This window comes from Morone saxatilis, unplaced genomic scaffold, assembly GCF_004916995.1.
Source record: "Morone saxatilis isolate NCDOM2014 unplaced genomic scaffold, NCSU_SB_2.0 Contig20, whole genome shotgun sequence".
Lineage (NCBI taxonomy): Eukaryota > Metazoa > Chordata > Actinopteri > Moronidae > Morone > Morone saxatilis.
The window spans coordinates 21,770,392-21,788,572 of NW_023339763.1; the positions used below are offsets into that span (position 1 = coordinate 21,770,392).

Below are 18,181 nucleotides of genomic sequence, written 5' to 3' on the forward strand. Positions count from 1 at the left end.
TGTTTAACATTTCATGTTAAAATTACTTCACATAAATTTGTGAGTTAATAAATAATAAGAACTGATAGAAATATAGCCAAAACCACCAAAATAAGACTGATGTAATTAAGTGAATTTATCTCTTCATTGTCAGATATCTGACATTGTAGAATCTCCCATTCCGTTAGTATAACTGACAGCTATTAGCAAGAATTTGGTGTCAAATTCTGTAACACATGAAAGCTTTTAGTGGACAGCCCCAGCTGTTAAAAGCTGATGCAAATAACACCCTGGGCAGACGTGGAAATATGATTTTCTTGTAATTTCTCGGTTATTCTGTTGCAGGTTAATTGCAGCACACTGTGCTTAAGTGCTGCTTGACATTAGATTTTGTAGGATTTGACTGGCCTTCTGGATGTAAAGTCATTTTTATGCCAGTGAGACACTTTCTGTATGTTGGTGGGGGGCTGTGCAGCACATTGATAATTAAATGGCAATTGCTTAGTCATCTGTATAAAATCTGTTTGAAGATAGCCATAGGCAGGGATATTAAAGGGATACCCTGTTTTACTGACAACCTGTCCTTCAATCAATGCATCAGTATTTAAGTGGTCTCTTGCTGTGTTCACCTACCTCATACTTTAATTACAGTGAGAGTGGTGGCTATGGTGGCTACTTGGCAAAGCCATTTGTTTCATCATCCAAAGTGGACTAGAGCCCTTTTTATTAAACTAATGAGATAAGAGTGTTAAAAGTTGCTGATCAGTATAAAAAGGACAGCAAGCTGAGTTGGGGAAAAGTGGTTGGGGATAGATTTTCCTTAAAACTCAATTTTGCTGACTTAAGACTGATAAAGTGATTGAGATCCGGACCAAAGTGATGATTAGAAAGAAAAGCCTCCGCTACTCCTCCGCAAATGTTCAAACATGATTTGACGCCTGTTGATTGAATGTGATTTTTGTCCTCACTTACTGACCTGAAACATAAACACATTATAATCTGTTGTTCTCTGATTTGTTGTGAGGCATGTAGACTGACCCTAATCCAGCTTTAAACAATGAACAGAGATTACATTGAAATAATCTGTAATCCATCTAAACTGTCAGCAGGCTTTGGTGGTGCCTCCCAATGCTGTAACCCGGGCCTCGGAGTAATCCTGGCTTCTGCCAGGCTTTGCAGAGAGAAAATGACAGCGATGGGTGGGATATGATCGGTCAACACTAGAGAAAATAGAGCAGATTACACTTAAACTGCCAAGACAGAATCAGTGCTATAGTAGCATTATCAGCTTTTCTATAGAGCCTCACAGATGGTTTACCCCAAGGCTCTTAATATGTCACACATCATTTCTCAGGGGAATTGCATATTATCTCACATAGGGAGCGCTGTTAAAATTCACATACTGCTGTATACAGCAATACACTTGAGACGTCATTCAGTATGCAATATTACACCACAGTCATCTTAACGGAATACAAGAAAAAGGAGTAAATGTACCTGTCAAAAACAAACATGTCCCCTGTAGATTGATAGATGAAGCAATAAATAAAAAAACATGATTTTAAAATAATTTTAAAGCTGTATAAAGTATAATCAGTACAATTTAAAAAAAAAAAAAATTCCAGTGGCCCAGCCCTCAGCTCACCACTCTACCTGTCTCTGCTCATGCTGTGGTTGCCTGTAACTGACACAAACCATAAAGTCACTCTCAAACATGCAACATGCACTCTGTCTGAGTGCATAGAAATACCTCCCCATCATTAATTGTGTGGCTTGACATCCATTTTTTGGCACTGAAATGGTTTACCACACCACTCAGTAACTGGTAGCTCTGCTCTCCATCTGTGAGCAGGTACAAACAGAAGCTGTGGCGTGGATTTTTTTAAATTCCACAGGGTGTCCCTGCAGATACATTAGGTATTTTGTGCAGCAGAGCAGTAAAAATGTTCCTTATTCCCCATTTGACTTATGCCTTCAGAGTGTTTACAATTGCTTTTTAAAAAGAATGTACTGTACAGTTCGTTGCATGCTGCTGGGTGGCCCAACTCTGCCTGATGCATGCTAATGTTCTTTGGGAAAACCATGCTGCTATGCCATTAGTTTCACTTGAATAACTCCAGCTGGAAGGCAAACTGTACCTTCCTTGTACTGTAATAATGCTCTTGTATGCGTTTAGGTGAGTGGAAGAAGTTTCCACTGTTGAGATGTAAAGAGCATTTAGCCAAATTGCAAAGTCAAGAACAAATCTCATTTACTCCTGATGGTAATTAGCCATGTAGATAGTTTTGGTTTTATATTAATCTTAGATCTCCACTGGGGAGATGCCACTTTTCGGACCAAATACAAATACAAGTACAGTAACATTTGGGTACTCGCCAATACAGAGTATATATATATATATATATATATATATATATGAGTACTTAATAATACCATTACAGTTCTAACAATAACATTAAAAACGTTGTATTTTCAGTCAAGCAACAATAAATATGTAATGTCTGCAACTTATGCATTCGACTCCTGTATGAAGTGGTTGTTTCCTTACTGTCAGTTATTATAAATTATGATAATCGACATGGGTCACACCTCTCACTTCTTTCCTTTCAGTTGTCTGTTGTAGTGTAAAATGTGTAAAATATTAATAACTTAATTTAAAATGATCCTGGCCATTCAAATCATGTAGAAAATTGTTAATGTCGCGCAGACGCACATGCAAAAAACTCAGTGTTTTTTGTCCCAAACTGCATGGGATTAGCATAAAGTGGGTGGGCATGTTTGCAAAGGGGAGACTTGTGGGTACCTATAGAAGCCCTTTTCATTCAGATATCTTGAAGTCAGAGGTCAAGGTATCCCTTTGAAAATGACCATGCCAGCCAGCTTTGGAATGTTTAGCCCCCTTCCCGACTCCCTAGCATGACATGGCTGATACCAATGGATGCATTACGTCATCTAGTTTCATATGATACCAGGATCTTCACTCTAGCTTTAAAACGGTGCTGCTACAGTCTCTGAAAGAAAGTGCGTAATCAGATTTCAGTCTTTTCAATCTTAGCATTTGACATCTCAAAACCTGGACAACTAAAACCAACACTGTTTGCATGGCTAGATACCACTAGGGGTCAGTGAGAAAAAGCATTTTGTGATTTGAGGGGTTCAGATATTTTATTTATTTATTTAATTTTATTTTTATTGAAGAAAGAAGCTAAAGAAACTTTTCCGGTGTTTTGGCAGGTAGCTCCTCACTGTTACTGAGTTTAGCTGCATTTCTACCGTCAATATTAATTCAATAACTGCTTCTAAACCAAAAACTTCACCACCGACATATCAAGCGGGAGGTCTGGGGGTTCTTGACCTTGAACATCACGTTGGTTTGCAACATAAACAACAATACAACCATCAGGATTAACACGCTTTCTTTGTGACGTGTTTTCTTTCAGGTTTAAAATACTGGCTTATATTAATTATTATATATTAACCTCTATCACATAAATGTTTAGTTGTTTTATACCTTAACTTTTATTGAGAACCAACACTTTGTTTTTATGCTTGTCCTTTACACGGTACAGCAGTTGAGCAGTGGACCTACAGGTTCTACAAGAGCCCAGTGAAGTTAAACATATTGTTTGGGTTGGAGGGAGCTAAGGACGATAAACGTGTTAGTATGGTGCATGTAGGCATAGTATATAATGGTAAACAGTTAATTACCCCGGATTTTTTGTTTGGGGGATGTTTACCATATGAAACAGACAACGGTTGAAGCATTATTTCAAGCCAGTTGTTTTCTTTAGTGAAGAAACAGCCCAGTAATTTTGGTTTACCAAAGTAACATTGCAGAGTAATAATATCAATTTTTTTGATTACTGTATAACCTCCCATCTGTTATATTCTTTATACACATTAGTTTACTGAGACCATGGAAACAGAAACCTGGAATACTTTATCCTGTACAACATGTCAACATAACTGAAGGAATTACTCATCTAATAAAGTAACTTGTTTATGTGGTTGAAAAACTGCTGAGTAACCAACTGTAAACTGTACTGTATCCATATTTCATAGTAAGTCTGATATTTTAACTTGAAACATTTGTCAGACAATTATTACCAAAGTTATCGTTCAAATATTTGTAAAAGCCTTTTAAACTACATATAAAAATATATACTAAAGATTGTATCATTTATATTATATATTATTATATCATTTATCTGTCAACATCATAATAAAGTTTGACTGTGAAACAGAATGTGTTGTGTTGCTTACGGTCATTTACTACAGGATTACTAGCAAATCTATTTCACATTTTCATATTGATAGATGTTACATGGACAGGTTTTCAACTCTTGTACATGCAGGAAATCTTCATAAAACCTCTGTGAAATAACATGTTATTTATATAAAACCACACTTATTACTGGATTTAAAAATGACCAAAACTCTTCTTAAAACACTTTATTTATGTTTCATTCATATTCCAGCTAAACAGAAATATAAAATGTGTGTATGCTGCAAGTAGACGTATGTATCAGTCTAAATAAATAAATAATCCAAAATAAAGTATGTATCTTCCTCTGATGATGGGAGGACATGCAGACTTCTGTGCTGGTCCATGCGGTGAACATCAGGGCAGCTGAGGCACTTAGCTCCAGGCTTTCAGGAACAGCCAGGGCTTGCAGGCCAAACATGGCGGACAACACCAAAGGCAGCTCTCTGTGGGAGGTGGTTAGTCAGAGGGGAGGCGATGCTATGCAAATTAATCAGCTTCTTACGTAGGAAGGGGAGGAAAATCTGAACGGAGCATTTAAGCTGAGGTCTTCTGGCATGGTCAGCCTACAAAAAAGAGGACTGGGTTGATTTTATTTTCACAGTTTCTGGTTTGGAAGGCCACCCAAATACCCAAATGCGTGAATAATATGTAATATATAATTTAATTGTCACTGTGTAGCTGGCTGCTAAAGCACTGTGCAGGCAAAACTAACTTAACCAGGTTATACATAAAATACATACATACATACGTACAAAAATGTCCTGCTAGGAAAGGATGTCAGTAACAATGTTTGAGCTAACCTTATCAGTCATTTGAGCTTCATTGTATTTGACTCCCTAGTCATTCCCTTTTACCCCCTTTTCTACCGCTAGAAAACTGTCTTTATGATTTATACTACCAATTAAATTAAAGTCCAGGGTGTAACTGACTCACTTTAATTAGTGAACACGTCAGCATCAAATAAAGATGAATAAGGAAGTCAGCCAGCTTTCATATTCTAACTTTTCTGTCTAAAATAACAGCCTAATGCAGGAAAGGAGGACACTTCATTATTCTATTGCTGCCTGTCATCAGCTTATTTTTTTCCCTTTTTGTCTGGGAAGACAGTTTCAAGGTGAGGAGACATTTTACAGTATTACAGCAATTTGCTTTTATTATTTTCTTAATGATTGGCATTGCCATGGATGAAATAATTACCTGCTTTGTTGTGGACAGTTAATGAGCTGAAAATTGAAAAAGGTATTGGACACATACAGGAGAATAATGGAAACTAGTAGAGTCCAGTGTTCATTAGATAGCTGTGCAGTGGTGCAAAGTTTTAACAGCTGATAGCCTACAGTGCACTGACTGTGACAGCTCTGTGAACTACACACACAGTTAAAATGTGTTTTGCAAGGAAAGGACTTTCATTTTAACCATGCTGACAATGATGGTCTCGACAGCTATTGGATGGATTCCCATGATATTTATGACATTCATGACCCTACAGGAGGAATTGTAATAACTTGTGACTCGATCTCCTGACTTTTCATACAGTAATCATCAGGTCAAAATTATAATTTGTCCAGTACTTTGGTTTATGACCAAATACCTGCAAAAAATAATGAGGCCTCAGCTTGTATGCTAACACACTAAACTAAGCAGAGCTAAACATGGTAAACACTAAGCAATATTTATTTATTTTTTGTGTCTAAACCTAACCAACTAGACCAACTTACTAGAGAATTTTGTTGGCTGAGCCACTAACTTCCAGTTTGGCCCTATGTTAACTTGAGTGGGTCTAAATGATTTAATCTGGCGAATCTTCTAGACTTTCAAAATTTTATCGAGCTGAATGGGTAAAATTCTGATAGTGAAAAATGGATTTGGCGGGGGTTATGCTCGAAAAAATGTATCCACTGTTTTACAGCAGCTTCTTTCACAATGTAATCTTATGGGAAGAAGTATTTTTGTGCATCACATGACGGACGCCATTGCTGTAATTACACAGTTTGGCCACTACGTCAAATGGGCCTCAAAGGCCGGCTCACTTCCTGGGGGCTTGCTTGCTAGTAGCACTGTCATTGTTAGCATGCGTATGTTAGAATTTAGCTCAAAGCCCCGCTGTGACTAAATATAGCCTCACAGAGCCAGCTGCAGACTCCGAGCAGGCAAAGAGACTGAAAACAGCCGTGCGTTGAGGGGACGTTGTGTTGAGCTAGGTTCAGATTTTTTGCCAGATGACCCTGCATTGTTGTGTGACCCTGCTGGACCTGCAATGACACCCCCTTTGCAACATGAGCTCTGTGTTTTATGAATCAGGGCTGGAGTTGGTCCAAACATGGCCTTACAGTAATTTTTGAACAAGGACTTTTTTAAACAAATGTTTTAGATCATAAAAAAGCTCTATTTTAAACTTGGTTGTTCCTGTAAATATCCTCACTGTGTCAGGTCTTCTTCTGTGTTACATCATCAAAGAAAGGGAAGCTGCTGTTCATCTCCAAAAGCTGGCGTTTAACTGTTTTTAAATAGGCTCAGGTGGTTGTAACAGAAAAGTCATTTTAAACACAGTGTACATCGTGGCATCAGGTTGCTTGTTCAGTCAATCATTCCTCAGCAGTGTCAGTCTTCCATGCTGTCATCCCTGTTTCCAGTCTGGTGGTGGGGAAGCTGCGAAGGAGTTGTAATGGTGCTGGGATGAGCTGTCTGTGACCTAGTTTTGCTGTCTCCTCGTTAAATTGTTAATAGATCCTGAGTGCAGCATGGAGTCTCTCTGGGGAGGCCGAGCTGCCATAAGAACCAGAAATAGCCCCCCACACACTGGGAAGGTAATTTATTTATTTTACCAATTCCCTCTATGTCCACGCCAACTCTTCATGCCAGTGTAGTGTTTCATACACAGGAACATCCCATAAGGAAGCAGTGATGGAAACAATACAGCTTTAGAAACTGTATCAGTACAACTTAACCACTCTGTGGATGTAAATGTAGATAATTCATTTGTGTGGATGCACTCTGCACCAATAGTCGTCCAAGGATCTCTGTTTCTGTCACTGCTAGCGTCTGCATTTGACAACCTGGGAATAAGAACTGGCTGTAAAGTGTGTAAGAGAAACTACAGTGGCCGCAAAATGTGCGAAAAATGCAAAGGGCCATATCTACACCCAGTGTTTGGTTTGTCCGTTCTGGGCTGCTGGTTCAACATGGCGGATACCATGGAAGGCAGTCTGTGTGTAGATAAAAACGTCCCATTCTATGGTAACAAAAACACAACTATTGCTGTATTCAGGTGATTATACACTATTGAAAACATACCTATGAATATTCTATTGCATTTCTGCGAACAGATCATCCTAAATGTTACACACTGGATCTCTAAGGGCTGATATTGATATTTTGGACTCGTATCATATATATATGAGCATGGTGCACTGCTGCCATTAGACATAAATTAGTATAAAAACATTCCAATAGCTCAAAGGAACAAAACAATAAGCTTTGTACATTGTTAGTCAACCATGGCAGACACAGCCATATGTGGCAGATACACTGTACAGAAGGACATCATCATTAGCGGTGTAATTATCATCATTGCCATCTATTTGTCAGGCTCTCTCTGTCTCCAGCATATGGGACTAGGAGCAAACAAACACTGCAGTTTTTCCTCAGGGACTGACAGCACGCCATCGCTTCACAAGCTGCACACAAGCCCAGCTCACACACCAGTCAGCAACACTGCGTTAGGTTCAGTTTAGTTTGCTCCATTACTGGCACTGAAGCCATATAAGACTCATGATCTCCTTTAGTCGAGCTTCCTAATGAGGAGTTGTGCTGTTTGGCAGACCTAAAAGAGAGAAAGAACCAGTATAAAAGTAGAATCAGTATTACACTAAATGCAAATAGCAAACTGTAGACTGGACTGTAGACAAGAACGTCAGTATTAGATACGTTTTTTTGTCCAGTGATGGCTTGCTTTCTACAACGTCTGCACATAGCAACTATGATACGAAGTGGCTACAATTCATAACGGATTTATGGAAACAACTCCTGAACTGGACTTACTCATTGGAGCTCCTGAGCAAAATGTTTTTTTTTTTACCATTTACTGGGCATAAATGCAAAAATAAATGCTTTTTTCATCAATTGATAATAGCTTTGATTGCGTGTGTCCTGTTAGCAGCCTGTATAGCTTGGATTCTAAAAGTACAATATCACTCTTCATTGAAATTTGTTTGTTTTTGAACACTGAAAGAACATTTTTAAGCCTACATGAGGCAAGTTTGCATTTTGGTGACCCCAAATCACAGTAAAAGAGGTTTAAGGACGTCCACACGCAGAAATCATGCCAGTAAACAAAATGTGGTATTCTTAATAGCAGATGAAGGTGGAGTTTGTTCAGCCATTTTTAGATTGTTTTCTTGCATCCACTGCTCTGGCTATGAAAGTGACTGGATATATGGGCCAAAAATCTAACCAATATAGACTATATGAGACTAACCACAGCTGAATACTGGACTATAAGGTGGCCTCCCATTGGACATAGCTTGTTGTGAGACACTACTGATGTCTGCCAGAGTAATAACTCTCTTTTGTTCAGACAGGTTTGTATTAGAATTAATCACATCCACAGCAATGAGAAGATGTACTGCCAGTCACCATACCCTGGAAATAATTTGGGGGATCTTCAGGGTGACAGTAATGGGATGCTGTTCTCACTGGGTGATTTAGACCGATGCAGTGGAGGTATTTTTCTTTTACATAGAATGCTCCTTAGTGCAGCTTTAACACATGGATAATTCTGGCATGTCATTACATTACATCTTTTAACCCTGTGTGAACCCAGCAGGCTCCTATTGGCTGTCCCAAAGCCTAGATTAAAAATACTTAGGTCCCAATTGGCTGCTCCCAAATGTAGATTAAAAAGAGTCCATCAGCGACCTGCCTGAGAGGCTTAGCCTGCCCAAATCTCATCTTTCAAATCACCCTTCGAAACTCTTTTGAAGAAGAAGATGATATACTTTCCCTAGGGGAAATTATTTTTTTCACACACACAGGCCGAAATGCAAAGGGGAGAGATGGTGCCCAGCGTCCCATCGGTGTGAGTGAGTTTTGGGGTTAGGTTGCCTTGCTCAAGGGGCACCTTGGCAGTGCACAGGAGGTGAAACTGGCACCTCTCCAGCTACCAATTCACACTCCGTATTTTGTGGTCTGTGGGACTTGAACCGGCAACCCTCCGGTTCCCAAGCCAAGTCCCTACACACCAAGCTACTGCTTCTGTCTAATCATGGCCTAGCTTCACCTTACTTTCTTCAGACATCTTACCTCCAACTGCTATTGATTTTACCTTCTTTTGAAATCTTTTGTAAAGTATTTTACAAAGCATTTCTAATTGTGGTAAAAGTGCTATAAACTTTCTTCTTCCCCTTCTCTTCAATCTTTCTAATTATGTACCACAAACACCCCTTTGCACCTGCTCCTTTGCCAGTGGTAATCATCATGATAGCAGGCTTCTCAGCTTGGTGTCCCCTGCCAGCTTCTGTGTCATGTGTGACAAAGACGGGTTGAAGTCAAGGTCACAGCTGACAGGTGTGAGGGTTAATGAAAAGTGGATGGCCATGGACGGCAGAGAGGAGTTCAGATGTGCTAAAACGACAGCTGATGCGTGCATGTATCAGTCCGAATCATTCTCTCACCTGTTACTGGTGTGACCTGTTTCTTACTCATACAAAGAATCCTGCGTCTTACATTTAATTTGTACTTGCAGGCAGCTGCAGAAGGTATTCTACTTGTTTGTTATGTTGTGCTTTCTTGGAATTGGGGTTTCCAATTCATTTAAAGCACCATTGTGTAGGATTTTATCGTATCTAGAGGTGTAGTTGCAGATCGCAACTCCCTCGCTTTACCCTCTCCTTCTAAGCCAATCCAGCTCTTATCTAGAGCCAGTGTTTGGTTTGTCCATTCTGGGCTACTGTAGAAACATGGCAGTTAAACTTGGTGGCCTCCACGGAAGGCAACCCATAGTGTCTGTAAGGAAATGAAAACATAACAATTCCTATTTTCAGGTGATTATACACATAATGAAAGCAAACCTATGAATATAATATTCCATTTATGCCAAATAGATCCTCCTAAATGTTACACTCCAGACCTTTACAGTGACAGTAAAACAGTTCTGAGTGTCTTCAGCTTCTGTAATGTGGCATATTTGCGAGTGAATGGGAATATCTGGGTGATTATGATTGCAAGTGAAATTTAATGAAATCCTTTATCCTTTTACATTAGATTGCCCACTAGGGGTCACCAAAGATACATGGGGGTCCACGAGGCCTTCTTGATTTGAAGGCTTGAAAGAAAACTTTTAAAATATGCACAGTATCTTAGCATTCGGTTCACTTCAGTGAAGAACAGTAAACATAGAACATAGAACAATGGCCAAGCGCCCGACAATTTTTTTTTAAAGAACCCTAATGGGCTCTATCATTGTTAAAATGATTTAAAAAAACATCATACAGACAAAATATTGTATAAGAAGTTACTTGAACAGGAAATAATCTGCTCAAAATTCATCCAGATTCATCCTGTTTTACACAAACTTCTTGCAGTTACTAAGTTCATTATTTTGCTTAATTACACAACATTAATAAAATATATCACTTAGTCAGGGGTCATCAGTTTACTAAATGATAGAAAAGGGGTCCTTAAGGAAAGAGGTTGGGAACCACTGCTGTAGAGGACCATTGATTTCCACCCACACCTTCCTCACCCACATTAGATCACGACAAGGAGAAAGAGATGATATAAATGAATAACTTAGACCTCAATCACATTCTGTGGAAATGAAAATAGAGTAGCTACTACAACCTAAACTAACCGAAGCAGTTTTATATAATGAGAGAGGTTAATGAGCCCAATTCACATTTGACTGCATACATTTATGCCCCTGAATTCACGACATTCAAAGATCCATAGCCACTATGTAGTTCCTTCACTTTTTTCCGAAGCAGTCGCATCACTGCTAAAAAGTAATCATTTGTTCAGTGACTACAGTGATTGGTTGTGAGTGAGTGAAGTTTTGTTGTAACAGATTTGTTCGTACATTTACTGAACACCTCGACCACATGTACACCATTAAGTAAGTGAATACATCACTGTTCATACCGCTGCAAAGTTCAGTGCTCCTGAGTACATTCAGAATGTTGCTGGTTCAAACTGCTTTGTTGTACTGTCTGTACAAAACTGAACCTTATAGGAACACTGCTAGGCCAAACAGTGTTTATAAGGATAATAGCTCAACAGTGCTCCCAGTGACCAATGATGATACAGTATAATTAATTCAATTTGAGGATTCAGTGTAAAAGATTTATTTACAGTATTTACAGTTATTAGGACAAAATGATATATAAGATGTCCAGATGCAAATAAACATTGTAACCGGTAAATTTATGCTGACTTTCATACTCAGTATCTAGTCAGTCCTCCAGGAAGTTGCGATCTTAACAATTAACGCAAATTCAACCAATCCTTGCAAATTCTGCACGAATTGTCTTTGTTTTTTTTTGTCCAATCACCACAACTTTTGACCAATCATTGTAGTTTCCCATGCTTGCAGACCATGCAGACTAACGGGCAGTAAACGTCTCACATTTACCCTCATAATCCGTTTGGTAAGGTAACTTGGAATACGCCAAACAATGGGATTTTTATATAAATTCCCTTCAATTTTTTTCTATCACAAAAATTATTTTTGGAATTTTCACTTTTTCAATTTAATTGCCAAAAATACCAAGAGTTGTTTGTTTGCTAGCATTATAGCTCATGAATAAAACATTTTATTTGCATGAGGAAGACTGTGGTCTTACAATAGTGACTTTGAAAGAAAAAGACAGTTTCAATGTGTGTATTTATTTACAGTGAGATATTTTCTTTTATTGTTAAAGTCATGGACCAGATGTATGAAGAAATACACCATCTATGTAGACTATACTAAAGCATTGCTGTACATTTCTTTGCATAATACACAGAAAATATGGCTGACTGAACAGTTGTAATATTTCTCTTTAACAACCTTCCTGCCAGGGAGGAACAGAAACACACATTGTGAAGCTTTTGCTTCTGACAGTTTGTTGTTCAGGTTCAGAGGCTGTGCTGTGTTTGATATAAGGAAATGTGATTCAGCTGATATCCTACAGTCTGTTAGATTTTATATCACACTAAAAAAGCAAATGTCAGCACTGCTGCACCTGCTATTGCAACTACTGTTTTCACTTTTGCCATCAAAAATTCTCATTGAGGTTTGAGTCTTTTGTTAAAAATGCTGCTGGCAAACAGAGCGACAATATCTCCTCAACTGTTGGAAGTGAGCAAGTGATGGGAATCAAGCGGTGCCAAGCTTGAGCAAAGACTAAGATGGGCCATGACAAACACCTCATTTGAAATTCACTCACTGCTTCTGAAAATCCTCAGGAATTTTTATGCAAATGTTCCTTTTTTCTTGCTGTTCGCTCTGTGTTTATTCGATAGAACCTCCACTGGAGAGGAAATTTAGCATAAAAGGGAAGAGTGTGGAGAGGACGTGCTAATGCATGGTGAATTATCCCCGTGCACATTAGGACTAGAGCTGTTATGCAAGCTCAGACTGTATCCAGGCAGATGTTCTACAACCTCCCGAATCATATCTTGGCTTTTGTGAAGGATTGGGTATAAAACAATATTAAAAAGTAACAAACACAGGTCTAAAGCATCAGTGTGTCATCACTGACTCTCTGCCAGCTGCAGGGCTGCTGTCTAGCCAGTGACTTCTGACCTCTGACCTCCCTGTAATCTGAAACTCAGAGATTAGAACAGATTAGATTTACAAACATCCACGTATTTTATCTAGCTATATTTGGTCCATATCTCATCTACTAATGCAATTCAACATATTTTTATCTTACACCTCAGTCTTTAGTGTCATGTGATGACAAATACTAATAAATCTGATGCATCAATCACAAATGTGTTTTATTGGCTTTATTGCATGAATGCTGAATAAATAAACCAAATGTTCCTTCTCCACCGTTTTGTTACAATTAGAGACAAAAATAATCGTACTCAGGATACTTTTATCACAACACAGCCACCCACCGCAGACACAAATAGCACCCACACCTCCTGTTAGTGTGATCAGGCAGATTTTTCAGTCCCCTCATTTCTAGCTGAAATGTGACCTAATATAGAAGGAGTCTTTGAACTTGGATTAGCTCCTCTCTTATCTGTTGGTGGCTCTAGAGCTACGGTCCATCTGCTCATCTGCTATGAAGCTAAAGCTAAAGCAGGAGAGCCAAAAAGGATGGAGATGGAGAAGAGTAAAGAATAAATGTGGGAAAATATAAGAAAAAAACAACATCAAAAAGTTGTGACCTGCAGCTGGTTATTGATTTCAGCTTGTAGCACATTTGTCTTGATTTCTCGATATTGCACTGTAGCTTCCAACTGCACCGAGACAATCACTCAAACATTATTGCTGTTCTGCTCCCGGACGTCCGCTCTGGCTGCCACTGAATGCTCGCCTTGTGTCCTGGTGGGTGGAGGTGTGATGTATGGCGCCATCGCTGCGTGGCACATGCTCCTGCCCTGCCAAATACCAGAGCACAATCAAGCAGATGAGAGTCAGCGTGGTGCTGGGAATCCCAGCGGCATTAACTCACTTTGAGTTCTGCGTGTGAATAGAAAAACAGATGGCCATGCTGCCAAACAAGTTTCTCTTCCAGTGGCTCTCGTGATGGCACATGGGGACATGGGAGGGAGATGTGGGCTTTCTTTTGCCAGTTTTATTTTGCTTTCTTTCTTGCTTGGCTCACATACGTCAAAACTACTTGGGTATTTTAAAATTCATTGAAAGCGCAGGATTAATAATTCAGGTTGAGTTTGGCAAGATGGAGAGATGGTCTCTGCTATGAAACATGCTCTAAATCAAATCACACGTGCAATGCTCAGTTGTATGAGTTATGTTCCTGTATTGAACACATTGATCTTGATAAGTGAATGATTGGAAAATATTATCCACAGACTCAGAGTGATGCAAAATTATCTTTCTGCAAGCAAACAAATTTACGATATGAATGATGCAACTGCAGCAAACTGTCTCACACACACTGTAGTGTCTGGTGCATTTGGAAGCTCTTATTTTTAGAGCTGAGTGCATCTTGTAATGTTGCAGAGCAGCACCAGTCTGTCAGGGGAGAACAGTCGGGAGCTGTTAGAGAGCAGGCAGAGTGAGGGTGCCTCTGCTGCAGAAACATGGATTATAGATCAACATATTTCATCCCAGCTCCTCTCACACAGCAGAGACTGTCCTGTAACATGTTCACTGTGACTGGGTTTTAATGTTAGGATGACTCCCTATCATGTTTCTATATCTCTGTATATAACAAACATGTTAAAACTTGTTTTGTTATCAACAGAGATCTTGGAATTTAAGTGCTTAACTTACTGAAAATTAGCATTTTGTGGAATAAATAGTAAAATAAACTCTAATAAGAACATTTTTATTATTCACATGTGTTTATTTGTTTTGGAAAAAAAAATGCTGATCATGTTTTTCTTTGTTTTCTTTGCAGAGACAAGCATCTGGAGCAATGACTGGAAACAGCAAACCATCTGCTGGCCAAGGTATTTTCTAACCATGTTCGGTCTGAAAAGTACAACTGTGCAGAAATATAATGCAGAATATTACTGCATATAGTAATGGAACAAATCTATGGCTAGTTTTGCCCTTTGGTTACAATGGAAAGTATGATTTTCAATTATCATCATCATTGTTTGACAGACACTATAACTGCAATTGTTCAACAGATCAGTTGTTTTCACAGCTCACCAAGACACATTTTAGAAAAGTGTTCAAAGTTTTTGACAAATTCAGTAAAATAAAATACAAAACCTCTTGAATGCAGCTAATTTGAGTATGAACAGTTTAATTGTAATATTAGTACTGTATATGTCAAATGAAAACTGTAATTCTACAGTTCCTATGATTGTAATTATATTCTAATAACATATAGTTTATCAATATGTTCATTGTTCATTGACCCTTTGCTTCAAAATACGCATCATTAATGGATGCGCAGGGTTGCACGGTCAAGTTAGCAATAATTAATGTGCAATGTCTGCTTTTACGCTTTCAAAATAAAGCTTGCATGGTTAATGATGTAAAACAGTTTAAAGTTACGTACCTGATGTACATGAATAAAACGTAACCTAGGTACGGTACTTAAAAAAAATTGTTTGGGTTAAAGTCCTGTATTATTTTGAGCCATCCATCCACCCCAACAACTCAATAGACTTTCTTGCTCTTTATACTACATTACTTGACTTTAATGGCAGACACATCCAAAAATTACGCTAGGGGAATACCTACAGTGTCAGATTTTGTAGGGCCACTGAACCAAAAGGCAGTATTTGACGACCATATATAGGTCTGGGTTGAGTTTATTGAGGATGTAAATAGCAGGATATAATAGATGTTAATAAACACCTTAATCAACAAATTGACAATCAAATGTAAATATGACCTGGCAGTTCAATTCCTGGTGTTAGTTTGTCTCACTTCTGATCTCTGTAAGAAGAGTAGACAATGTAAAAACTGCTTGCAACCAAACACTACACTTAAGTATCTACTCCAGAGGTGTTGTTTTTGTGACTAAATAGGTGTCCGGTTAATAAAAGTAGTTTAAAGTAGAAGTTCTAGGAAAGTCACTGCGTGTACTCATTGATCTAGGTGGGAGTAGTGAAAAAAATAGCATCTTGCAAAGAAACTATCATGTCATTTTAGTAAAAATACAAACATTAAACAATATCACACAATCACAATCAATCAGTGAAAGATGTGTAAAATTACAATGCATTTATTAGTTCACACAGAGAAAGATGTCTGTTTGCAGATGACACAATTGTGTGTACATTAAAGTTTCTCATTCTTGTTCATTCAGTATCATATTGTGCAAGTTTTGGTACTAAACAGTAATCAAAAGATCCTCAAATACACTTTCAGTTACATGCAGTGATCTTTATTGTCACAAGTAGATTCTATAATGTGCCTTGGTGTCAGTATTGATTATTCTGAGCTTTCTTTCAAATTCCACAAAGATGCTGCTATCAAAAGAGTAAACCAAGGTCTGGGAATTCTTTAAAAGGTCCAAATGTGGTTTTATTTTAATGTTAGAAAAAGGCTTTTCACCTAGTTGTTGCCACCTTTTGGATTATGCTGATATCATAAAGCTAATAATAATGCTAATGCTAACAAACTTTTATATTGAAAAGATATTTACAATCGTTTATGTATATTTATTTTGAAATGTCTGTTTTATACCCATCATTGTGATATGTATGAGGCTCTTACTTTGGAGTCTTTAAATGTCAAAAGAAAATTACCATGGTTCATATTAATGTTTAAATAAATACATTTTAATTTCCCATTTTATTTGAAGCAGTTTAGAGCCATAATGCCTTACTGTATTTTGAAGTCTCTCACTTTGTCTGTCGCAACAGAAACTGGGAAAAAAGCACTCTGCATTAAGGCTCTCTTTAATTGGAATAATTTACTGTCTCACATTAAATCTTTTGGATTATTTATTTCTTATTTGAAATTAGGTTGCTCTTGTTTATAATGTTTATGATTACAAACACATTTATAATTATGAATTAATGTCATGACAACAGTTTTGTAATATCTTTGCACTATTTTTTTTTCTGTTTCATGGTTTTTGTGTGCACCACCTAGTAGTTTAAATGTGATGAGATGATGCATCTGTCAGGGGGCTTATCCAGTGAAAAATACTTTCAGTTTGCTGAAATAGTATACTTACCACACTTATATTTTCTAAAACCTTGTATAATCCCAGGATTTGCTGTATTTCATAGTAAGATCAGAGAGAATTTGACAGAGTAGTTGATTTGAATATGTCTGTTTTCTGCTTTTGTATAAGAAACAACATTCCACAGTGGCAATAGAATGGCTTCCTCTACCATGGTAGCAATTCACAGGAAGACCTACTTTGCAAACTGGGCCATGGTATTGTTGGCATAATAATGTAATTCAAATCCCTTGAGTTATAAACGGTAAAATTGGGCTTGCAGTACTTGGCAGCATCCTTTGAAATTCATAAATGGTGTTAAGTGCAGAACTGTTGTCCTGGCAGAATTATAGTATGCAAGAACAAAGGCCTTTTCCTAATGAACCTCAGACCAGTAAAGTGCTTTTTTCATGACCTCAGCTCAAGTGAGACGCATGTGAATCCGACACTTCCTCTTTGGTTTGCAGAATTAACACATGCAAACTAAGCTTTGAAACAAGCGGATATGTCATCATGAATATATACATTTAGCAGGTTGTTACTGTGTTTTATAGTTTCAACCATGCAAGCAGATACTTCATATCTTACAAGTGCTTTCCGCAGTCTGCACAACAAAATTAGGTTTCATGGCAGCATATGATACAATACACTGAGGATTCGCTGAATGTAATCTCCTTCACTCAACTCAGTCAACCCTCTCCTAACACAATGGATGCAGCAGGTTAATAGCAGCCCATTCGCACTGCTAAATGGCTCCATATCCAGCCCCCTAGCAGCCCTATGTACCTTGAGACCATGTGTCACCTCTCCTGTCTCTCTGGGGCTGCTGATAACACTGTTAAGACCCCACGCTGAAATGGATTTCTGTCCCAACTTGTGGGATGATGAAGTGTACTGCAGCTCAGGCTCAGTCCGGAGGGAAACATCCCGCCAGCGATCGGGGAGGGATTTTAGGCACCTTAATTGAATTTGATAGAGGCGTGAATTGCATTTATTTGACTTTAGCCCATTTTCACACTTTTTCCCTCTTGTCTAAGTCTAAGGGCCCATCCACACGAGTAAGTTTTTGTCGAATCCGCATAAATACTTTATCGTTTCGGCCTCGCGTCCAGACGGATCCGGCTTT

At 38.3% G+C, this 18,181-nt stretch overlaps 1 protein-coding gene across 2 annotated transcripts in view; it reads left to right on the plus strand.

Moving 5' to 3' along the window:
• The window catches only part of pcp4a (Purkinje cell protein 4a), a 28,588-nt gene that overhangs the window by 4,297 nt on the left and 6,110 nt on the right, over positions 1–18,181 (plus strand). For both annotated transcript variants that reach the window (XM_035666015.1, XM_035666016.1), the window contains exon 2: positions 14,824–14,875. In XM_035666015.1, coding sequence (XP_035521908.1) covers positions 14,824–14,875 — 52 coding nt within the window. The remainder of the gene's footprint in view (positions 1–14,823; positions 14,876–18,181) is intronic.